At 37.7% G+C, this 25917-nt stretch overlaps 1 protein-coding gene across 9 annotated transcripts in view; it reads right to left on the bottom strand.

Moving 5' to 3' along the window:
- Nucleotides 1-25917, bottom strand: part of DLGAP2 (DLG associated protein 2) — a 477131-nt gene that overhangs the window by 49689 nt on the left and 401525 nt on the right. For all 9 annotated transcript variants that reach the window (XM_042803361.1, XM_042803360.1, XM_042803362.1 and 6 more), the window contains 3 exons: nt 23612-23823; nt 9874-10021; nt 6032-6251 (listed from right to left, as the gene is read on the bottom strand). In XM_042803361.1, the coding sequence (XP_042659295.1) occupies nt 6032-6251; nt 9874-10021; nt 23612-23823 (580 nt within the window). The remainder of the gene's footprint in view (nt 1-6031; nt 6252-9873; nt 10022-23611; nt 23824-25917) is intronic.

A 25917-nucleotide genomic window follows, 5' to 3' on the forward strand; every position in this document is an offset into this window, starting at 1 on the left:
ACTCGAATTGAAGGGCTTGTGTCACCTTCATCCCAGTGACTCCCTGGGCCACTTCTATGACGTGGAGCTGCTATTAAGCAGCAGCGTCAGCATAGCAGCAGACCTTCAATATATTTAAAAGAACTAAAGACTAATTATTCCCCTCAGATACACCCAAAGCAATGAAAATGATGTATGATGTAGAACTGGGCTCATTGTTTGTTAGTATAAGATTTATTCTCACAGTATAGGCACGTAAGTTGGCACAGCATCAAAGTATTAACTCAGGATCCCCGAGTGGTCCCACAGATATATGGTATGTTTCCTGCAGTGACTTAGTGCCAGATAATTCCATGGAGCCCCCAACCATAATTAAGCAAAGTCAATAGGCAAATTATAATTGAGAAAACAGCCTTCTATATCTTATTTGGACTTAAGGTTTTGAGGTTTTAAGTGTACCTGTTGTGGATACCACTGCTAGCTATTATTTAGCAACAGATATCAATAAAAACCTCTAAGGCCCAGCATTTATTTCTATAGAGAGAACAGAAATTGTGGAGATGTTACTTCATGCTTATGTCTTCCCCCATTTGGCTGGGTTTTCCTAGACATAGTGCATTGGATTAATAAGATCTAAGCAGCCACCTGGATGAATTATCTTATTCTTGAGGTAGTAAAACAAAATCACGCATTTATTGATCTTTTAGGAACTGAGTGTGTTTTTCCAATTTTTATATTTATATACATTTATAAAATCCCCTCTGAGCCTTCTCTTCTCCAGGATGAGCAGTCCCAACAGTCTTATCCTTTCCTTATGCCAGAGATGCTCGAGATAACACTTTGTCTTCTTAGTGAACCTTCACTGAACTCCACTAGCTCCACGTGTTGTAGCACCATGACTTAAACTTTTGCCTGCCCTTGGTATCCTCATATCTTTGAAAAAAAACAACCCAACCCCCCAAAAAAGAATAAATACTGACATTCTTGTTCAGATTGCAACAAGAGAATTGGTCCTTTTGGGGCCTGCAGAGGTAGTTGTGCTATGGAACTTCTTGATGAAATAACATATTCTTATGTCTTTATGTTTGTAGGTACATGACCATGCAATCTATTTGCTGGAAATGAGAGTTTTGTGGCTAAATATCACACATCTGCTCTAAAAATTCACCTTACGTAGCTCCTTATTTCAAAAATGGAAAGCTGAAAATAGATTTAAGTCAGGAGAAAGGAAACCTGCAATTCCTTGGGCATTCTGAGTAACCGTATGAGCTGTAATTGAAAACTCCCTCATGCAATGTGACCTTGTTTGAATTAATTGGTTTTGGAATCAGTGCTCAGTAGTTCAGCAAATGTGGAATTCTCTGAAGTTTACTCATCGCCAAGCAGAGTCCTACTGGCTGAGAAAAGTAGAATGGACAAAAGACAGTTCCCCACTTCTCACCTTTTTCAGTGGACTCTTTAGTAAACATGAATTTAGTAGAGCTACCTACTATAAATTAAAGGAGGTGTATATATAATTGATCTGACCAGTTTGCATTATGCTACATTTTCTAGAAAAATTAAGTCACTGTAATACAGTGTACTGGCCACTTAAGGCATGTAACTATACCCCCTGAAATCAGCAGTGCTTCATGCTAAGTTTCTCTCAAGATTGGCTGGAAATCCCTGAAGTGGGAGAAGTGATCTCGGACTGACACTTAACATAGGACAGAAATCCAGGATGCCTTTATGTACTGTGACCTAATCCCCATTGTGCTGAAGTCCATAGTTAGGTGGAGATTTTTTGTCATTAATTAATTCATCAAATACAGTTCTAGCCAAAAAAAAAAAACTTGGGTTAGAGGAAGATGTGAAGTAGTTTTAATAAACTGAAAATTATGTTCCCTTTTATTCATCAGCCTAAAAGCTGAAGAACTTAACTGAGGCCACTCAGTCAGTACTTGTTGCTAGAGAAGGATTCTGTAACTCTGACTGGAGTGCTTCAGTTCCTCCTTACAGGATATTTAGTCTTTACTGTTTAAGCTGTTTTGGTTTGCATATAAAAGTAATATTCACTGGGCAGATATTCCACCTGATGGGTGAGTGTCCTGAGCAGTGGGCTAGAGCAGCACTGTCTCAATAAAGGTGAAAGTGATTTTTACAATGTATATGTACAATGTAATGCCATCAGGAGAAACTGAGTGTGTCTCCCCACACATGAACAGATGATAATCCAGTGTTCAGGTTATCCTGGATGGCCAAAGGTGAAAACACCAAATTACTCTCTGTCTCAGAGAAGGGATTTTAATATGTTCTTCTGCTTCACAACAGATCATCCTAACTGCTACCTCCAGTATCACTGCAATACAGTAAGTATTTCTGCATTTGCAGTAAAACCAAACAAGAACAGCAGGAAAAAAACCTGTGAGGAAACATCCTGAAATATTCTGTAACATATGGAATAAGTCATATACAGGACTGTCTCTACATATAGGACATGAAACAAAAATCAGTTGGCCTCCTCAGGCAAAGGGGGAACAAGGGAGAGAGTGGTTAGTATCTTCCAAACCTTCTTGTTGGTTATGCTTTCACCGTACGATCCAGTGTGGTACTGGAATTACTTTTCAGTAAGACAACCTAGGTGTTGCAGGAGGGATAAGGCGTGTAAGCAGCACTGCTCCCAGCCCAGTGCACTCTGTTTCCCAACACAGCCAGGGCTCACTACGCACCACGCTGCTGACGACACAGCCCCGATGATGCCTCGGGTAGCTCGTGTACCTCCTGCAGCACTCTCCTGCACTACCCAAACGTTACCAGGGAGGAGCCTTCCAAGCTGGCCACGCGGCATATATATGCACAGATGTACTTAGACAATAGGGAACCAAGCTGGTACTGCCTGGAAAAGTGACCCAGGTTTTATGAACTCTTCCTGAAAAGTGAAGCATTGCTTGCAAGAGTAGCAAAGACATAAGGCAGTAGTAGTTAGGATGACTGCTGCACTCCGTGACTTCCCATTCAGGAAATTACATGTTGTCTGTGATGGAGGGACAAGGTGGGAAGCGGCAGCAGCTGGAGCTCTATTTTCTCAGCTGTGCATCTGACAGCTGCGATGGGATACAGTTCAGAGACAGAAGGCATGCGCTGTCATTCAGGGCTTTTAACATCAAGCGTTTTTTACTGGGTTCATTATCTCTTTACAAAATGAAACGGGATGGCTAGAAATGCCCAAACCACAATGAAATACGAGTCTTAGCAGGGGTCACACAGAGTTCAGGTCTAGCTTACAGAGTGCCAGGAACGCTGGCTGCCTCCTCTCCATTGTCACTTGTCTCATTCATTTACACATGGGGCAACAGGTAGTGCCCTATGCCTTCTTACACAGTCTCCATCAGAGGTATAGAAGCCTGGTTCCACAAATAATTAAACCAGGTGGGTCCATGCAAAAGTTACGTGTTCATTAGTACCACAAATACTACCAACGAACCATCGGGCTTTCTTTGTAAAGTTGTATACATTCAAGAAGAGCTAGTTACTCGTCATTAGTTTTTCATCTACTAGAAAACCCTGGAAACAGAGTCCATTAATAATGTTCCACATAGTATTCATTATGGTTGCAACCTTCCTACCTTCTGAAAGCTGTTAATGCATCTAGGAACATTTAAGGAAACTGCATGCTGTAAATATATATTCCATATTTTTGTAATTTAATTCATAGATCAAATATTAAGTTTTTTATTTTAGATTGACAATTTTAGTTACATGAATTAATTTTTAGCTAAGCCTGTGTGTTATGATTTAATTACTTTATATCGACAAGAGGCGGTCATGACCTATATCACTAAAATTTCAAGTAATAATTAAATTGCAATGCCTGTTAATTTTCTAAGAAATTGCTTTGGTTTCTTTGCCAAGAAGAGTTTGTTACATCAGAAGCAGGAAAGGAATTAATGTAGTGTAATTTTCCTAAGAATTCTAATGATTGAATTGGAACTGAAGGCTGATGTGAAACTTCGACCTTTTTGACATTTATTTGAATGAAGCCCATATAAATGTCAAATATCTGCCAACACCATTTTCATATTTCAGGCAACTGCTTCTTTTACAATTTTCAGAGAGGGCTGGAGAAGTAAGATTTTTTTTTTTTTTTTTTTAATTGTAGTAATAATAGGAAATGGAGCATCTCCCTCCAAAGTGACAGGGACTGAAGAGAGAAATATGGAAGAATTACCCCCAGGGTTTTAAAAATGAGAACTTATTTGGCAACTGAAATTTTCAATTAGTAGTGAATCACATAATCCTTAATCTTCTTGTAAATTAGATAAATATTTGTAATTTAAATATTTACTTTATATAGACACTGAAGACAAACTTCCTTACTGATAGAGAGACAATATTTTGAACACAGAATCACACTCAGAACTGTATACAGTCCATATGTTTGGAAACAGTTTTGGCTAAGGAAATCATCTCAAATAACCTTTTTTCTCCACAATGTCAGTATCACCTCATCACAACAAAGTAGAAAAATTACATATTTGGGCAAGAAAATTAATTCTGATTAATTTCTGAAATAAGGGAGAATACATATGTGAAACAAAGATTAAAATTTTCAAAACCACTGTATTTAACCAGAAGACTGCTAATCAATGCAAAAGATTTTTCATAAGTATGAAAACTCTGGGATTCAAATATATTTAATATCCAATCTGGTTATTTTCCCAAACATATATTATTCAGCTTTGTTGCTCAAGAGAAAATAAATTCCTTTCACTGAGAATTTTTCTCTTATCTGACATACAGACGCAAGACATCTTAGGTTAAAACCAATCAACCTGGTAACCAAAGTAATTCTGAAAGTATTCCAATTCAGTACCTGGAGTCAGACACCAAATTAGATACTTAGTTGTGTCTTTCGCCATGGAAGTTTTCTTCATAATAACCACACAGTACTATATGATATAGATGAAAATTAGTCTCTGGAGTAGCAATAAAATCTTATTTTGTATCATGATAGCATCTCTATTAAACAAAGGACAGAAACATCCCTAGAGGTGGCACTGTAAGCCACAATTTCTGGTTTTACATGAAGTTATATATAGCAATTAAAATACTATGCTTAAGATAAAATAACATTTTGTGCTACTTCTGGAATGCAAATTTATGTTATTCAACCTTAGCTTACTTCCTTTCTAAGTTCCTACTGTTCTGTTATACAACAGATGTGTCAGGCAAATAATTAAAAAAGTATTTCTGCATGATACATTTTGAGCTCTATTTTTACCTTCTGTAGATGGGTGGCCTGCATTGCAATTTAATAGTATGTGGCAAGGACAATATCATAATTAGGAACTGACGTTAACATAGCTGGAAATATAAAAGTGAATTTGGATCACTTAACAAACAATATGTATTTGTAATAGATTTAATTTTAATTATTTAACTGCTATCTGTGAAATCTTTTCTCTACCAATACTAAACACTAATCTAAAATGAATAAAGCTATCATCTTTTCTAAGCAATTAGTAAGAGAAAAGAAAGTTGCTAGAAGAATGTTGAAAGATCCTAAAAGTGAATGGTATAGCAATGAATGATAATTGTTACTGATGAGTAATAGCAGATGTGTGAAGCTTGTCATAATGTTTATGATTCAGATCAAAATATTTAAAATCTTGCTTTTCTTTTTCTTTTAGTACTTTAAGGACCTAAATTAATATCAGTGCAACTGATCTGATTAAGAAGACCAATTACTTGATAGATAAAAATACCTAAATGTCTAACAGTATCTAAACAATACCGTTTGCACTTTCATTTTTATATGTTCACCTGGATAACTGCATGTATGGGAAATGGAGGTCAAAAATCCAGGTCCATTGTATTATGCTCGCAGGATTCTCCCCAGAAGGAGCTTATTCCAAGCTGTAGCCACAACGGTACAATATTATAAACCTAAGAATACTGGTATCAAATATTATCACTACACAGGGAAATTGTTTCCAGTGTCAAACATCCTTTTACAAAATAAGATAACATATTTTTTACATGCAGAACAGTGGGTCAGTGTAGATTTGCTTACCTGTGGTTGACCTGATAGTTGAGGTGATGTTGGAAGATGCCATCGCAGGTATACATTCATCATCTTGGGAATAGCCTGCCTGAATGGCACGCAAGTAACTGTGGCTTCTTGTTCGGAAACATCCAGGGAGGTCAAGGGCATCCATTGCCTGAGCTTCAACTTCACTAAACACTGATTCACACACCGATTCAAATTGCCCATTAACCTCTGCTTCACTCATCTGAATAAACAACAACAAGGCATTTGATTTTTGACTTGCTTTTTTGTGATCATCACGGCCTCAACATCTCAAATGGACACCTGTACATTGATGAAGAACTGTTTTAGCAAATAGTTAAAATGTAGTAATCCCTTCTGATCACATTCACATTTTTTTAACTTACATCAGCTGTTTATATGTATATAGTAAGTACATCACACATGCCATACATTTAATTTTACATTTAATGTCTTTTTGCATATCCAGAGGATTATAAATACATGATTAAATGGTAACTAACAAGATCACTCTGTGCTGATAGAAATCTGTGTTCTGCCAGGATAGGAGAACAGAAATCAGCTATGCTAATATTAGCCCTCAAAAGGTGAGGAGGTGAGGGTGGATTGCTTGGATTCCTCACTTATCAGCAAAGTTATTACTCATATGAACATTTAGCCTGTGTGGCAGGTTGTTATCTTCCTCTCACTATGAAGGGGCTCAAGGAAGTATCTCATACTTGAAGATGTGTAAGTTCAGAGGAGGTGATGTTTCTGAAAGGTTTGAGAAATATAGCCTCTAGAGTTGTGTCCAGTGAAGCATGTGAAAGAACCATTGTCTGAAATAATAGAGTGAAAAGTGGTCAGAGAGCAAGTAATGCTTGGCCCGCCTTTAGCTGAGGAGGGCCCTAAACCAAGTTAATTCCCTGGTTAACTGGGTCAGCCATTCAACTACTGTGGAAAAACGAGACACAGCCACTACTGCTGCCTCTTCTTCAGCAGCATTGTTTTAAGTCTGATACTTCTGCCGCGGGGTGTGCTGAGGAACCCTTCCTGTCAGAGCACCCTAGCTGTGCCTACCTGCATCACCTCCCAGGTTGTCCCCTTAGAGATTTTGGCACCACCCTCCAGCTCCCTGCGGGGCTTGGGCAGGAGCCAGCATCTACCTACTGTCCCTGCCCTGCAGGTTGGGCATGATGCAAAACTGTGCATTTTTAGGCAGCTTTCATGATAAACAGGGTTTAGTCAGGCTGGTCAGGCTTAGGGATTCTCTCAGTCGGGAACTGCATTTTGCAGTTTTGAAGATGATTCTTTGAAGCCTAAATTCTACCTGCATCATTTTTATCAGGTTCTCTGAAGTCAGCCCTAACTACCTGTGAATCTATGTAAATAAATCAAAACTATGTTTATCCAAAATTAGATAGGAAGTTAACATTGGACAGATAAATGCATGACCTCCTGATACATCCTCCTGATAATATTTTTTTTAAGAAGAGAGTGCAAGAAATCAGAACAAATGTAAATACCAAGTTAAATTTGTTGTGTCACTAAACAGCACATCCAGTTGATACCATTTTTTCTATATGGCTGCTAAGTGCATTTTTCATTATTACTGTTCCTAGTACATTATTAATTGTGGAAACAGAGTGAGTGCAAGTGTTTCAAATGTTTTAGGATTTTTATTAAGTAAATGGAATTTTCATATGGAACTTCTGATGATAATGAATAACTGATGTTTTAATTTCATGTAAGACATTTTGGCTACTACATCTCTTCTGAAAGGAATTACATTACCCTTCATAAAATTTGCTTTTAATAAAGTTGACTAATGTAATCTCAAAAAGATTAAAAAAAAAATCTCTGAAATATTTTACATACATCATTGATCAGGAAATTTATCGTAATGTAGTCCATAAACACTTTAAGCTCTAACCACTTCTTTCAAACTAAGGTCACTGACAATAGAAAAATAAAAGTTTTAAAACTTAAATTAAAAATATAAACCTTGGAACCCAGCATCTTTCTTGACTCTACCTTGGTAAAGAGTGAAAAAGAAAGGATCTCACAAAAAAAAAAAAAAGGCATTAAAAATACCACAAATCATATAAACTGCTATTATGTAGATGGAACAAGAAGATGATGGTTTAATGGAAAAAGAACAGGAAACAGCAAAAGTTCAGAACTTGTTATTTTAATACATTTACTTTGTGTAATATCTATTAAATGCATTTATTACTGGTCTGGAAACCGCTGGACTGTGAGGTAGGAAGTGTGTGGTTGACACAAAATAAAGTGTAGACTGAAAAAGAAAGTAAGGAAATATATCCAGCAGGTTTAGTTAATCTGACCAATTGAGCAGTCTAACTGCAAATGAAATCTATTGTGGACATCTTTCCAGGTAATGCACACTGGAATGAAGAATTTTAACCACTGCTGAAACCAATTAGTCATTATGGACAGCTGAGTGAACACCTCTGTGCACAAGCATGGTCAAAGAGGCAGAATAGTTCTGTATTACAACATTGATAGGTGACAGCCAACAGCACTTGCTTTGAATGCAGGATCTAATTCTTGTGAAGCTTTCTCAAAACCAGAGTGTAATAAAAATAGAAAATAACCAAAGCAGGGTAATGAACGCCAAGGCATGAGGATGATGAGGACAGGATTCACAAGGGAGATATGAAAAATAATGAAGGGTTTGGAAAATGACTGACTGTCTATTTCTCATTCTGATGGGTGCTATACAAGATTATACTTAGATTTATCCCAAATAAATTAAGGAATCTTCCTGAAGGGCATTAGTCAGGCGACCAGTCCCTCCCAACTCTCTACAGTCAGCAGAGACTGACAAGCATTTCCAGAGGGCTCTCAGCCCACTTGGGATGTGCATTGTCTTGGAAGAAACTCTTTCATTCCATTAAACACAGAAGAAGCTTTAGTTGTTGCCTCAGTTAAAAACCTCAAGTTAGATAAGCTGAATCCAGGCCTGAATAGCCATGCAATGCAAATTGAATGTGAACGAATATAAAATTGTTTAAAAAAAGATTTTTTTCAATAACCATTGTGCATAATCAGCTACTATACCCTTAGGTGCCTCACTAAATGGTCAAAGAAAAATAAAGTAATACATGTCTGAGAAGAGGGCAGGGCCTACCTGTTGTGAAGCAACACAGTGAAGAAATGTCAGGACCAATGAACATTAGAAGCATTGGAAATTTTACATAAAGTCCTCTGCTAAACAGAACATGCACATACTTCATAAGGCTTCTTGCACTTCAGGCCTAATTCAGATCTCACTTCAACATGAATTAGTACTAACTAACCAACATAAATCTATCAGGGTGGAAAAATGTCTCTTTTCAGAAGTCCCCATACATAGAATAATTCTTGGGACTTATTATTTCACCCAAGAAGAACGAGGGATTGAGTTTAGAGATGAATCACTGCTTCTTTGGAGCATAATTATTTCAATCTATATCTTAATTTGGCAACCCACATTTATTGAAATCTGAGTAGATATTTTCACAGGATGAGTACTGTAGGAGTGTGCCCCTTGTGCTCAGTCTGAATCTTAACATTTAAATATTTAATATAGATGGAAAATGAAAATACCGGTATTTATATTTTTAATGAAATATAAATGGAAAATATTATGCGTGACAGTGTCCCTTTGCTTCTAGTAATCAGTATTTTTCTTGAAATTTTGAACAAGGGTTACATTCCTTAGAACTGAATTACTTTGACAAATCACATCCTTACTTTGATATTAATTAAAAAAAAAAAAAAAAAAACTAAAACCATCCACTAGTAACAACTCTCACATCTGTGATTAACCTATAAGAAAAGTTATAACAAGAATTTCCCACCTGACTAACACAGCTGGCCTGACTGAGCGTGCTCACTGCTCTCATATAGCTCTGATTCCTTGAGCGAAACTTTGGGGAATTGTAGTTTGCAGAGGGATCCAGGTTGTGACCCCCAGGCACGTCACTTGCAGTTTGAAGGTAGCTCTGACTACAAAGGAAAGAGGAAGAAAAAAGGAAAGGGTGTAAAACTACAGATGGAATCAATTAGGACACTAAAGACAGTAATTTATATGAGACTCACAAATCCATTCCCCAGGGACCAAATGTCTCTCTGTATAAAGTATCATAGATCTGTTGTAGACAAACGCCTTAGCACGAGCAGAGAATCTGTCTGCAGTTCTGCTACCTAGATGACATGAAATTTTAAGTCTTTGTTGTATTTAAACATCATTAATCCTCCTGGCTATTAATGTTGAACTTTACTAAAAGAGAATGTCTAGGTCAACAGGAATAAGAACCAGAGCTAAAGCACAAACCAAAATAACTAAAAATCTTTCTTCATAGATAAAATCTGCTACTTGTCATCTGGTTTTCATCAGGGTGTTAGGCATCAAGAGACCTTTTATCTTCAAAAGATTGATATATTTTTACAAAAGATCAAAATATCCCATGTTCAGCTAAAAAAATAGATTAATAAGGTACTTAGAGCAACTGCATGAAGCTCCAGAAATTCTCTTCTTACAGCACATCTCCCAGTTTGGAGAACTGGGATCTTAACACCACACTGAGCCATTTTCAGTATGCTTTCACTAGAAGGGTATGTTAGTCTTCATGTTTTATGTTAAATATATTGATTATCTATCATTCCAGGAAAATAAATAAGCCTAAGAAAAGAGCAGTACTTTGCTTTTAATACAAAACTAAAAAAAAAAAAAAAAAAAAAATTAAAGTAGCAAACAAGGTTTACCAGCCTCCTCAGAACCTCCGAAAATCAGATTTTAGAAGTCATGTGACACTCATCCCCAAACATCAGTGCATAAATTAATTAATATTTCAGAAAATGTTGGGGGTTGTGTGGTAAACAGGCAGTTTTTAAATGTATTCCTTAAAGGTAGCTTTAACAAAAACACATTTTATGTGAACAATAGATTTGTGCCAGTTGAACATCTGTCAATATTGGCAATACAGTCATTTCAAGCTGAGCTGGCAGAGTCACTCAGTCCATCCGTGGCTGTGACACATGCCCAGGCTGTTGGGAATTTCCCTGTGAAGGAGGAAACTTCCCCTCTGGAAGGACCAGACCACTTAGTGAATGAGAAAGCCATACGCTCAACTCCTGGTGCAAAAAGGAGGCACAAACCAGGATCTTGTTTCTTAGTCCATTTTTATGAACTGCTGAGTGTGACCATATGCTGGTGGTTGAGGAAGGACTCATCCTTCCTCACTGAGTGGACACAATGTGAGTTTGAGTTTGAGTTGGATGCAATCCATGAGGAGCACTTGGGGAGGAATCTCAGATCTTTTATCATGGCTCTGTCTGGAGCAGCAAATAGTGTTGAGCTCCATCTCGCTGTGTGGCCATGTCCTTTGATGTCAGACATGGGATGACCTAGGGTCCCCTTACACCAGCAGCTGCAAGAGCAGATGGGATTTATAGACCATCCCAACCTTATACTTGAGAGATCTGTTCTCAAGCACTTCCATGTGTTCTCCCTGACTTGGTCAGCTCGGGGTCAACATAGATGTAGCCTTGCTTCCTCTGTGCATGTCCCAATAGCTGGGCTATCTGATCCTCTAAGACACACTGCCACCTTCCTCTTCAGTAAAAAAGGACAGGTTTTGTTTTCATCTTGGCACAAGACAGGCATTTTTTTGAATTCTTAAGAAATTTCCCTGGAGAAACCCCATTTTTTAGTTCCTGTCTTTATTCAGTGATTTGTATAGAATACCTCTGTAACCTCATGACAGAGGTAAGCTATGTAGAAACTATGCTGTATCTGCTAAAACCAAAATGAAAATGTATGAGATTGATGCAGGAATGTGATCTGAGGTTAATTAAGTCATTACAGTCAAAGTGATTTGAAGATTAAGATAGCTGTCCGATAGTGGGTCTAATATGGCCCTAGTTGATGAAAACAACAACTGTAGCAGCATTTTTTTGTTCCCAGAGGTATGAATACAAATATAATAGATTAGGCAAAGTGGTGTAGAGCCTCCCTATCTATACTTAGTTGCTGGATGTAACTAAACCTCCTTTCCTCTATAACCAGCAGGTTGGTAACTGTCACCTGCTTTGTGTTATTCAGTTTCTCTGCATATGCTTTACTACATTTGTCTGGTATTGTTAATTTAATATTTTTTTCAAAACAGTTAGATGAGCCCCCTCTGGACCTTCTGCTTGTCCTCAGGTGGCAAAATCTGGGATTCTGAGTTCAGAAACAGCTTGTGAAAGATACATCTGAGGTTTCTTCATTAAAATATGGGTCACATTAAGAAAAGACAGAAGTAATAGAATTAAATTATAAATTATTAATTATTTTATAAACTACTTAAAATGTAATTAATTTAAACTGGCTCCTAATAACCATCTCTTTTGCTAATTAATGCTCAACAACTTAGTATTTCATGATGCACATAAGAGTTCCTCATGAGGTATTGCTATCAACAATTTCTACAGCAATAATTTCTTAGGGAAAGAAGCCCAGTATTCCATAGTAACTGCTAAGCAGCTGAGTTTTGATGGATGAGTTTGGACATTACCTAAGATATTATCAGAGCAGAGCAATTGATTCATAGGACTATAGCAAAATAAAAAAAACATGTTAAATATATTGGGCTGCAAAAGCAATTTCACATCTATTTGGTTAATACTTTGAAATTTTCCTAATAAAAAGAAATGTTTAGTTTTCATTTCTAAGATATACGCTCAAAGTTATTTTCTAGGATAAATGTGTCAGTGTGTGGTAAAAAAGGTGACCTTGCTATAAACATGATCCAGAACCAAAATGACATAGAACCAAAAGTTTTGAGGGGAAGTTGTTCTCAAATGTCATTATCTGTTGCTCAAGGAACTTTCATGATTGTCAAGAACTCTACAAAATACAAACCACATGTGGCATTGGTAAATGCTGGCTTTTTAACAACATCCACTCTATCTATAAGCTTCGAAACAAAATTCTTGACCTTCATTTCCAACCACAGCTTTATCACTTTGATAAAAGAAATTTTTTTTTTTTATGCTCTGTAGTAGATGATCTTATATCTCAGCTGATCACTGAAGAAGGGCAAGACAAGCATGAGTACATGAGATGGTTTCATCTCCAGGACCACAAAAAAATTACGCACATTGACATCAAGAAGGTGACTCTAAAGTTCAGTATTGTGGAAAAGGTACTGTAAAGGAAGAGGATGAGAGTAATAGGAAAAATTAAATCACTATGTCAGTTTTCTTCACATTTGATTTTCCAAAGAGACAAAATCTTAAGAGTGGATTCCCCTTGAAAAGCTTTTTTGCCCTCAAGGGTTGCTTTCCCTTACCCATTAGCTTCAGAGAAACTCCAGGGCAGCTAGGAAGAGGTCTTAAATTTAAGGAGAAGTATCTTAGCTGCAAGCAAGACTCAAAGCCTAGAGAAACTTTTGAGTATAAGGCAGTCCCCTGTAATGACCTTGCAGCTCCTGAGAACCCCTACTCTAAAAGCAAAGCTTTAGGATTCCCAGTGAAGGCAGCTAAATTTGCAACAGCACTTTCAGCACTCAGCAGATTGCCTGAATGTATTCAGGGAGGGCAATATACTGTATCATAACCACATAAGGTGAGCTATAGCACAACATGCTTATCTGGGACAGTATATCTGATAGCATATCTGATGGCATGTCACCCTGATAGACAATGAATGGGAAGGAGGTTATGCTGCATATTCCAACAGCAAAAGATAGACAAAGAATAAGGGAGAAGACAGCAATCCAAAACAGAGTTCCTGCTTAGCAGTTTCTAAGTCTTGCATTGCAGCCTCCCTTTTCCTGCATTTCTCTAGTCCGCAAAAACTCAGGCCTCTGTATCCAAACCTCATATTCCCTGCTGCTCCTATGTGAAAGCTGTCCCTTCCTCCAGCCCCAGAACTCTCACTTTACCAAAACCCCCCAAGTACAGGTATACTTCATTCTTGGCCAACCCAGACCTTAATCCTTACTACTCCTCTTAATTCTCTGCTCGTGGTTGTCCTGCTCAAGATCCTCTAAAACATCATCACAGAAGCCAGAATTGGGCCACTTACACTACTTCTGTCCTTCTCAGATTTCAAAAGTACCCTTAACACCTCTATCTGTCAGCAGAGTCCAGCTCACCCCTGCTACAGCCATCTAATCCTACTCCATCACTGGGGACATTGGCTTCCATAAAAGCACAAACTCTTTTCCTTCTTGTACAATCTAACTGTTCTTGCCCACAATTCACCAAGAATTAATTTAAGAGTGGAATGGGGGAAAATAACTGATGGAAAATATCTGTTACTGTAGCTCTACAAGGAACAAGATACGTAAAAAAAAAAAAAAAAAGTCTTTCCTCTCTTGACTCCAGAAAATAAATTTCCTTCTGTGTTTTGCCATGTCTTTTGGCTGTCCTTAATAGGACTCAGTACAATAAAAATGTTGGAAGAAGTTTAAGTTTACTTATATTGTAATCAAAAGGCATTAGATAATGTTTGTCAAGAGATTTCAGGAGACTGAAAAGCACATCTACATCTCCTTATCTTTTCCCCACTTATGCCATTGTAACAGAAGACTTGTAAAGCTATTTAGAACATGTTTTAATGAAAGGAACAATCATGTAAGCTAATCCAATAGCTGCAATCAAGCATTAACTGATGATAAGGGAAGGACTCTTATATCCCCATCTTTAGACATCTATTACTTAGGCATCTATTTCCTTCTCTATTTACTGTGTATTTTTAAAAGGAATAAGATGCTTACTTTACTTTATAAACAGTAAATAGTTAACTTTTTTTTTTTTTTTTTTTTCCCCTGCATTGCATTGTTTTATATAACTTTTGGAAAATTTATATGACCATGGATAGTGTCTGAAGCAGTTCAATGACTTTGGCATATGGTGCTGGGGGGTTTGAGGCATTCGCGCTGTGGTCTGTACCACAGCACCTTGCTCCACTCACTTGAATTCTATTGCTTTGTGCACAATTCAGCCCATGTTTTGTCATCACTGAGTTCAGATGCTTATGAATACCCAGGGTGGTTTCTGGTGTGTTTCCTGAAGTCTCTTGTCATTGCTGTATGATGAGTATTACTGTAAGCTAGAATTACAACATGCAGTACTGTACCGTGACTTAAGCAACCATTACATGTTTTCTAGAAGACAAATCTTTTATCATATACTTTGTCACAAACCTAATACCTTTGCTTAAAAAAGCATGAACATGATGCCAACAATGCAGCAAATGTCATACACTTGCCAAGGTCATTTCTTGATCTACTCACATTCAAAACAGTGATCACTCCCCAGAGTACCTGCTCTCTGTCAAACATTCAGCCACCAGTGCACTCTGGGTCAAAAAGGTAACAAAAGTGAATTAAAGTCTTCCTAGGCCTCTAAAAGTTGCAGCAAGAAAATCACCTTATGGGGCTGAATGGGTCTATCAGGCTTAGTAAGGGAGCATCAGATATCATGAAAGTCCATTTTCCATAAAATTAATTTTTGGAATTGTAATATCTAAAATCGTACTTTTTTATTTTCATGATCATTCCTGCAGTTGTCCAAAAATCAGAGAATGAATGGGAACATTAAATAAAGTACAATCACTTCTGTTTAAATCAGTATATGCAATTCAGAAGTATCATTCTGGGACAAAAAGATAAAATTTGTAAAAGAATTCATCTTGGGCACCTAAAAGGGAGGTGCATTAGGATTAGCAAGGTAGCGTAAGTTATCAAAACCTATTTTACAGAGAGATTTGCATTTCAATGGATATTCATTTCTCTATCTGGATCTATCTTAACTATGTCTTTGTAGGTACATGAAATAACTCATCGACCAGAATCTAATGATTAAGCTTAGCTAGCAGTGCCATTGTATAGCAGCTGCAAGTCACACTGTGTCTCTGTGAATCCCTGCTGAAGTCAAAAGAGCTCTGCAAAGGGGCACAGATGTGCCTGCACGCAGCACACTGGGGAATTTAAAATATAGACTAAGTGTGATTCTTTCTTCAGAATAGCACAGTTAGACTGGTTCTTTGAAAAAACTGGAAGTACTCATAAATCTGGTGAATTTATCTGTAGTGAAGAATTTATTTTCTAATCTCTGCCAAACTGGAGCTTCTCTTTGATCAGTGATAGATATCAGAATTTGGGCCAAATTAAATTTTTAAGATGCCTATATTTTTCATCATTGACCCATAGCCTTTTTTTAAAAAGGTGCCTGAAAGATATTGAACATTTGATTCATTACAGGAATATGTTAGGAAAGAGGTGGAGACTGCTGTATCCATCCTTATGAAATGCCTACTAATCACTGGTAGGAGAGAACCTTTCTCATCAGTAAGTACTTAGGGACTTTGTACAACATGAACCAGAAGAGAATGAGAGGAAATCATCCAGAATAGTTAAACAGTCTGGTGATTTGATCACTCCTTGCAAAGATACAGAGGATGTAGGCTCAATCAAGCCTGTACTCCAAATCACGCAGAATGTGCATGTAATAAAGAAGTCTGATGTGGGAAATCTAAACTCAGAGCTCTTATTTGTAAGGGATGACAGATGTGCATATATAGCTAATCCTAAACGTCTTGTTCCGATACCCTATTTTGGGCTTGCCCTGGAGAGTAGACACTGAACTGGTCAGCAACAACAAAACTCAGGCAGATGTTACAGCAAAAACTTAGAGGCATTTAAAGCATCAGGTAGCAGTTCAGGAAATGGATCTAAGGATCCAGGCAGAACTCAAATATGGGGTCTGTGTTCCTAAATCCCTTTATGGGACTGAAATAGTAATAATTTTCTTCAGGAAGCTATGTCACTTTTTCTTTTATTTGCTTTTGGTACATATACATGTATACATGCAAAAAAACCATAACTGGGCAGAACAAATGTAGACTAGAGGCCATCAGGACTCAATAGAGCATCTGAGTGTGAGCTTAATTTAAACATACACATAAGTCCATTAAACCCAATAGGTCTTAAGCAAAAAGTGACCTTTTCATGCTGAATTTGAAGACATTAATGAGACTATGTAAATTCCGGGGAAAAAAAATAAGAGTTGAACTGGGATAAGTGAAAATATATATATGATTTCTGCTTTTTACCCTAAAGCATCTTGTTTTTCAAATTCTTGCCTGAAGAAAAGTGTTTTTACACACATACTTCATAGTCTCATTTAGCTTTTATTAAAAGCTAAACAAATGAGAAAGGGAGGTCTTGATCCTTTTCAAAAGAAAAGTAAAACTAACATTTGTTGAAAGCAGGAATAAATAAGTACTGGAACTGTATTTTCTTTTGGATATCAGTATTTGTGCTTGTGAGACTGGCCTGAATCTTACTGCATTTTCACTGCAACCCATTACATAATTGCATATTTCTGACAAAAGCCTGGTTTATTCCTGAGGAGACTCTGAACTTTGTTCAGAGCCTTAGGATCCACCTTTCTATCCCTAATCCAGAGTGATACATTTCAGCCTTACAGCATAAAGTTGGTATTCACTACAATGAGGCAGGAGATTTGGGCTCAATTACTCCCCAGATTTCACACTACGCTACTTCTAAGAGAACAAGGTGCCTAACACTGCTTAAGAGTGTTTACTATTATTGTGCAAAGGAAGAAAGGATGGGGACCATCTTCTGATCCATAAAAGATACTTCCAAGGTAGCCAGATGACAAGCTGCCCTTCATCAACATTCCCTCTTAACCCTGTGGACTAATCTAACCCAGATTTTACTGACAACAACAGAGAACACTATCGTTGTGCCAGTGGCCCACTGATAGTATTACTAGTTGATAAGGCTTTGTAATTAGCCCTCAAACTGTCCTCAGTAAATCTCCAATTTCATCCCTCAGAGACTCTGAATAGATGCTACTAAACTATAGGGCCTCAGAAAACTACTAATGAAGTGTGTAATGAGGCTTTTTAGAGTCAGAAGAATGAGGAAAAAAACAAAGATAAATAAAAAGCGTATAAAAGATGGATTACTTTTCTAGTGATTTTCCCCATCTCTTCTACTGAAAATATTTCTCAGGAATGGCTTCAAAACCATTAGTAATTCAAAATGCAGAAGAAATTGAAGTTTACCCTTAAAATTAAAAAAAACTTGTATTACTGTTGCACAGCAATGGATAGCATTGAAATAGGACATTAATTTCTCTAGTAAGGAAGCTGTGCTTAAACTCTTAATCGATTAAGTTTTTGCAGCACACCCACTTGTCCACATGTGCACACTGCAATACCAAGACTTCTTTTTGTACTACCTATCTGCTCACATGCCTTTCTGTCTGTTCACCCATCAGCTTAAGGTATCTGGACTACCAGCTGCCACAGTGAAGCCTGCCATCAGATGTTCACAAAACAGAAGTACACATTGCTGTCACCGATTTGATTTTGTTGTAGTTTAACCTATTTCATCTTCATGTTTGCAGCATCTAGTTTCCCATGAGTCACTTCAGAGCATAATGGAAAACTTCAGCACAGCATGACTCTTCATTTGCGTGAGTGATACCAGTACAATCTTCAAATAGAATGTGTTAACTTTGGGCTAAATGCTATTGTTATCCCTTTTGACTAAATGGTTAGACAGTTTTCAGAGTCTTTCCCTTTTCAGAGTCTTTCCCAACACTTCAAAAAGGAGATACTGAAAATGGAACTTGCTATTTCTACAGTGCTATCCTGTTCATTTACATAATCAGTATATTAAGTACTCTTTTCCTGAAAACAAGAAACACCAAATAACTGGAACATTTTCTTCAGTCACAGAATTGATTTTCCATCACATAGTCTTGTTTTCTTTTCAGCTTTCCTTTCTGGATCCCACTGTCTTTGATGCTTCCATCTACCAGCTTTGCTTGTTTTTGTCACAAATACGGAGAAATGACATTTACTAGATTGGAAGGATACCCTTACAAATCATATGGGTCAGTCTCTCTTCCAGGATTGCACAAAACTTATTTAGGACAGACATTCCCTTTGTTTCAAGTTCCATAAATGGTTCAGCTGTTTTGACCTTTACTGTAAATGAAAATACCTAGCAGCAAGTTGCCTACCTTCTACAAGCTACCTTCTGCAAACTACCTTCCAACATAGCTCAACTCCATCCCCTGTAGCATCACAGTACAGAAGAAAACAATGGACTGAATTGAAAGGGCTTGCATTTCACCTCCAGAATCCCTGTATTTGTTCATAGGATACTAAAACTGACATCTGAAAGATTTTGTATGTCTAATCAAAATGCCAAATAAAAAAATAATTTAAAAAAGTTTTCTATTTTTTCTCCTGGGAGTCAAGATAATTTCCACAATAAATGGTATTGCTGGCACTGTTCCAAGAAAGCAAAAAGTTGGAAAGAAAACAGATTCAGTATGTGTCCTGTCTCCACCACAGCAAGCCTGATTGCATTATATTTCACTCAAATGCAATTTCATAATAATAATAAATTATGCTGGCTTTCAACTTGATGTTATAGGACTAAGTAGTGCAACATACTATTTAGTTTTGAAACAGCATTCACAATGAAAGAATTGAAATGCATTTATCTTCAGTAAGTAATGTAGATATTTAGGTGCATTTAATTTTTGAAAAATCCAGCAAAATTTGAGTCACTTAGGCTATACTTCGAAACAAGCTAGGCCCATTACCTGACCCTTCAGCCAACTGACCTGTACGGTTTCTTACCCTATAGAGAGGGTGGCTGTGTCCAACAGGGTTAATCCCTGAAACAGGCCTGGGCACTATCTTGAGGAGAGCCAGGTGCCTAGGTGGGAAGTGGGCTGGGGATCACCCCGGCCGTGCTGGCACTTGGACAGAGGTGGTGATCAGATGGCAGTGGTTGGGAATATGCCCTGCTTCTGCCATCTGCCTAAACCAGCACTGGCAGACCCTGCACTTCTTTTTTTATTCCCACTTGGAGTAAAATATACTCCTTTCCAAGAATAACTTAAAAGAAACTATTTCAGAATTCTAATGCTTCTTTTAAATCAGTTACATTTACCTATTTGTATGTTGTTAAAATAATTTATTCAGATACAAATATGCATTTTTATTGTTTGTGAATTTTTAATGTTCAATTTGCTGAGTCTTTGAGCAACACAAACTGACAAAATAGGGGTTTACCTTTTATCAAGGCAGAAAAAGAATTTAAATGGAAAAAAAAAACCTCCTTGCAAATAAAACTCAGAGGAGAAACATGCACAGATGTCAGAAGTCTGTTGAAGGTTAAGTGAAGGCTTTTCTAATTTTTATTTTTATCCTATTCGGGACGGTGATAGCAATCTAGGTTTACTCTTATGAAACCCACCTACATACGGTTTGTTTTGCAGCTAGTGCATGTTTTTACACCAAAACTATCAATATTCAGGTTTTATTACAGGTTTACTGGTGCTCTGTCAAACCCCAGTTCTGAGCTATTCTGTCACCCAAATGGAGGACGTAGAGAGCATAAACCCCATTTTATTTCTGTGCATTAGCTGCCTCCATCCTGGTAAACAAGCTAAAAAGCCAGCTAATGCAGCTGACATCTCAAATTACGTAATTTCTCATAATACATGCCAGAGATGCTATTCAGCCCTGCTACACACGCAGGAATGCTGCTCAAACCCTGGCTTCTGGCTCAGCAGCATGATCGGTGGTACAAAAGGTACTCAGTATGCAGTGGGGATTACTGAGCTGTGCTGGAGGAGGAAGGAAGGTTCCATAACCATCATCCCTTGCTATATCCTTCATAGCAATCTGCCAGACAGAAAAGGTAACCAGAGTGACAGGGAGACAGACACGTACTGGGAGGAGATGGCTTGTGGTGAAACTCCAGTTTTAGGATCAGCACTTTGTATTCTTGTGAGACAAGAAATTTTCTGTCTACTTTAGGACTGCTGAAATTTACAGATTTTTGCAAGAAAGACATACAGCCAGAATAGTTGTCACATTTCTGCCTGAAGTTCACCGGAAAAAACCATGTATGTTAGGCTGGCAGATTCAAGGTGCTGCCCCTCAGTTTAAGGGAAAACTGAGGATTTAAAAGATATCTGTCAGCCGTAGCCTGGCTGCTCAATTATTCCTAGTGCAGTGTTTGCGACAAATTCTCAACAGAGCCCCTAATAATATTTCACAGTATTACAAAATGCTTCCTCCTTTTCCCACTGCAGTTAGTGGTAACTATGCCATTAAATCCTTTGGGACCATGAACAGGCAGAGCTGTCAACCCCAGTATACTGCATCAGCATCTCACTTGTGTTTTAATCAATTACATTTTGAGCAGTGTATTTTCAATACATGGAAAACTGACAGAAGACACAACATTTGGCGTTGACCTACTAATAAGCATCTGCCTTCAGGATTTAACAGATCAGAAAGACTTTTTTTTCTTGAAACATTATTTGTTTGAATACATATGTATGTCTAGACATTGTCTGGATCTGTTTATAAGCTGTAGGGGTCTAGACAAGGCACTGAGACTTGCTGCTCACTGGAAAATTTGTGCCATTATCTACATTCACTTGTGGGAGGCCCAACCATATTTGAAAACAAAAACCAGAATAGAATATATTTTGTTTGGTCTAAGTACTTGGAAAATTGGAACTGTCTCTGAGAAAAGATTTTAGTTTATGGTACTACAATGGATCTGACATATCCTCCAAAGCAGGATGGCTGCATACAAACTGCTTCCTGGGAATGATCCCTGGTCTACACCAGTGCCCAGAACTTGGCCAGGCAGTGACTGGGACAGTGCTAATAGACCCAAGTGACAAGTCTACCACTCCAAAACTTTCTCAGTGTACACTGTCAGGTGTCTGTACTCAGGAATGTGTTCTGGAAATGTTTCATTTACCAGCAGGAAGACAGCCAGGCAATGTGTAGAAGTCTGAGAAAGACGACTGTCTCCTCTTTCCCTGTTGCCTTCAGAAGGGTCACTCTTAGCAAACCACAGACACTAGATCACTCTCCCTTAGCACATCTTATCCCACAAGGATAATTGCCCTTTTGCAACACCCACAGCTTTCAGAGACATTTAGGAGAAAATCCAGGACTGAAGAATTCACAACATATGTCTCCACATGGCTGAGAAATTACAAGCACTTCATCCTGAAAGACCTCTGTTCCCTCTGACACATACTCACAAGCTGAAAATTAACCACCTTTTTTGTTTCCCATGAACTTTCACAAATTTGAATTGAACCAGTCAATGTAGCCAGCACGACTCAAACCCAAAATTCAGCCCACATACAATGACTGAGGGTATAAAAAATTCAAATGTTGCTTCCAACCACTGTCATTAAGAGCTCATCTTTACATCTTTAGAAATCAGCCAGGTACAGGTTTTCCAGCAATACTTACGTTATAGGCCATGTTTTCATCATTGGAACTAATATTCTAGCAAATCCTACAGATTCACATTCAGAATTTGGCTCAGTTACCTAAATATAGGTCTCTGACACTCTTTGAGATGCCATTAGGTATCCTGCCTGGGTTTTAGTCGCCAATTGAGACCAGACACCTACCAGTCTTATTTCATGGTATCTCAAATCTTTATAGCAACTCATGGTACAGATGCCTTTGTGCATCTGAATTGAGCCTACTGAGATGCATGAGCAAGCTATATGAAACAACAGAGTTGTAAAATGTTCTCTTCAGTAATACTGAAAGTTGATGGTTTTCTTCCAGATCACAAGCCAAATAATTCAATTTAATTAAGCCAAAAGGATTTTTGCCTAAGGTTTTTGTTTTGTTTTATTTTATGAAAAGGTGAGTCACTATGGTATACTGTACATGGTATTAACCTACAGAAGAATAATCAACCTTTGATCAAAGGTTTCACTCTTAATTTCTTCATTTTATGTATTACTCCAGGCAAAAAGGTCGATTTTCTAAGATATGAGAAACACCCAGTCTCATTAACTGAAGGTGCAGATTTTAAATCAGGCTACCACTTTGAAACTATATTCAGAATTATACTTACAATTTAGATATAAAATGATTGAAAAGATAAAATGGAGAAAAAAAATCTATTGGAAAACTTATATAACTTCACATTTTACTATAGTTTTAAAATTTGCCTTAATTATTTAATAGGTCATATTGTAGGTAGTATGAATGGAAAAAAAACCCAGTCAAACAAACCCCTCCACAATGTGTTTAAATGAGTATCATACAGTACAACTGATACATAAAGCATTGTACTGATAAAAAAGGTGTAAGATGCCAAATATAGGATACAATTATGTATTTGTTATTACACCTAGTACAGAGTGTATTTTCTATTTCAGAGAAAGCAATGAAATAACAAAGACTTCTAATATCAGTCAATTCTTCCAGAGAAAAAATATTCAGAATTTTAAACTTTTGATAAAAATATGGCTATAATTGTTTCAGTAAACATAACAAACTCCTTCTGAAGTAGCAGGTTTGTTACATGGATGGAGGAAGATGGTAGTTTTTCATGCAGTAATCACAAGAAACGAAGACTCAAAAGTTATCTTTTTAACTACAGTATTATATTTTCTCATGGATACTGACCACTACCAGTAGGACACAAAGAAAAATTACCCAAGTCATGGCAACTTTCAGAAAGGTGTATAACGTGGTATAGCGAAACTTACTTTTGATGATCTCCCAGTGGTCTCTGTCCAATGGATTTTAATAATGACTCTGGTCGAACCGTTAATTTTGGTGATGTCTTGGGGCTAGTATCAGAGTCTCCACTTTCTTCATCTCCCATGGCCTTTATATAGCTCCCACTTCTCATTCTTCTGCAGGGGATCTCTTCATCTTTCCCACCAGCTGGGTATCCTCCCCATTCATCCTGAGGTACCTAATGGAGACCATAAATCACACACGTGAAGTGTGCATTATTCTTTTCATACACTTAAATATTTCCTTCAATTTTTAATTTTATAGGCAAGTAATGATTTTTTTTTATTCTTCAGAAACAGATAACTTAGAAAGAAATTTCTAAGGTCCTCAAATGATTTGGCAATTTAATTCCAACTTCAAGATTGGAAATTTTCAGTTTATAAATGTTGGAACCTAAGGCACAATCAAGTCATGGTTTGTAAACTGAGCTGCAATATCTATTTGTAGATATGCCCTAAATTACAGGAAGAAGCTTAGTTTAACCTCTTAAAAGTTTGCACACAGATTTTCAGCTGATAAACAGGAAGTTGATGAGGTGTCTCAGATTTAGAACTGAAAGCTGAGCACTTCAGAGTCTTACGAACTCTCCTTATCGGGGGCTTTGGCTGCTTTTCAGGAAGGTGAATGACGTATTTAAGCTAAACTAAAGTGTGATTTTGGCATAAATGGATAGGATTCTGATTTAGGGCAAACTTCTGTAAAAAAAAAAAAAAAGTAAATGTGACAATTTGTCTTTTTCTTATTTAGGAACTAAAAAATAATTCATAGATGTTGTAACATATCAGTAACATAGCCTGATATGATTAATTATTAATACAATTCACTGAGGCTGCTTTGTTGCAGTTGATATGGTTTTTGAAACAGTAAGATTGGTAGTCAGATAATCCACAGCTGGTGGACGGGTATCTCTCTGCACCACAAATTGGCAGAGAAATCAGCCTTCTTTTAAGATTTATGGATAAATTCAGTAAGCCTGTCTCTGACAGTATTGCTCATTCTCTGCTTTTTGTTTAATTTTCCAAGGTGCCGAGTCCTCTGGTCCTAATCCAGAAACACACTTAAGCATTTACTTAATTTAAAGGATATAAGCAACTCTCTGAAATCCATTATAATGACTCATGGTTAAAAAGAAGGATGTGACAGAGTACATCAGTGAACTGGGGCTGATGCACTTGGCAGCATCAAATTCTTGATCAACATAATGACTTCATATACATTAAACTGTACAATGGCATTATTTACCAATATGCTATAAATCTGAAATTCCAGTTAAACATATGTTAAGGAGTTTCTGGAAAGCAAGATGTCTAATAAAGACTTTCAAGTCATATTTGAGACTTTCTATAGACAGTTCACTGCAGAGCTGAAGGAAATACTCCCACTGGTTTCAGCAGTCTTGGAGATCGGATTTAAGTAACTAGTAAGATCTGCCTGTCATCTTTACTGCCCTTTCAAGATACGTGAATTAGCAACAAACCAGGTGAACAGACTTAGTGCTCTGAGTCCTAAAAAGGGATTAAGGGGGAAGTTTTAAAAGGGCGTGAACAAGTAAACATAGAGGTATTAAATTAAAGAAGCAAGATCAGGACAGAAGAAAGGGAGACTAAAGGTGAAACCAGATAAGAAGAATGAAACAGATCACACAGATCCCCGGCGGCATGAGGAGGAGAAAAAACAAAAGGCTCAGGGGTTAAGACAAGGACAGGGAGGGCTCATTCACTAATTATGGTCAAGGACAAAAGACAGACTCAGCTTTGGAAAAAAAAGACATCAATTTAATTCGAACACCACCACCACTACTAATTTATCAATCAAACAGAACAGGACAGTGAGAAATACAACCACATCTTAAAAATGCCTTCCCCCTCACCCCTCCCTTCAACCCAGGCTCAACTTTGCTCCCAATTTCTCTAACCCCTTCCCCAGTGGCACAGCAGAATGGTGATGGGGGTTGTGGCCAGTTCATCACATGTTGTTTCTGCTGCTCCTTCCTCCTCAGGGGGAGGACTCCTCGCACTCTTCCCCTGCTCCAGTGTAGGATCCCTCTCTCACAGGAGACCATCCTCCACAGACTTTCTCTGATGTGAGTCCTTCCCACGGGCTGCAGTTCATGAACTGCTCTGGCGTGGGTCTGTGCCTCAGGCTGCAGTCCTCGCAGCAACAGACTGCTCCAGTGGGGGCTCCCCTCAGAGTCCCGGCCTTCTTTGGGCACAGCCACCTGCTCCAGCGTGGCGTCCTCCAGAGGCTGCAGGTGGGCATCTGCTCCACCGGG

This window comes from Tyto alba, unplaced genomic scaffold, assembly GCF_018691265.1.
Source record: "Tyto alba isolate M040663 unplaced genomic scaffold, T.alba_DEE_v4.0 Super-Scaffold_40, whole genome shotgun sequence".
Classification (NCBI taxonomy): domain Eukaryota; kingdom Metazoa; phylum Chordata; class Aves; order Strigiformes; family Tytonidae; genus Tyto; species Tyto alba.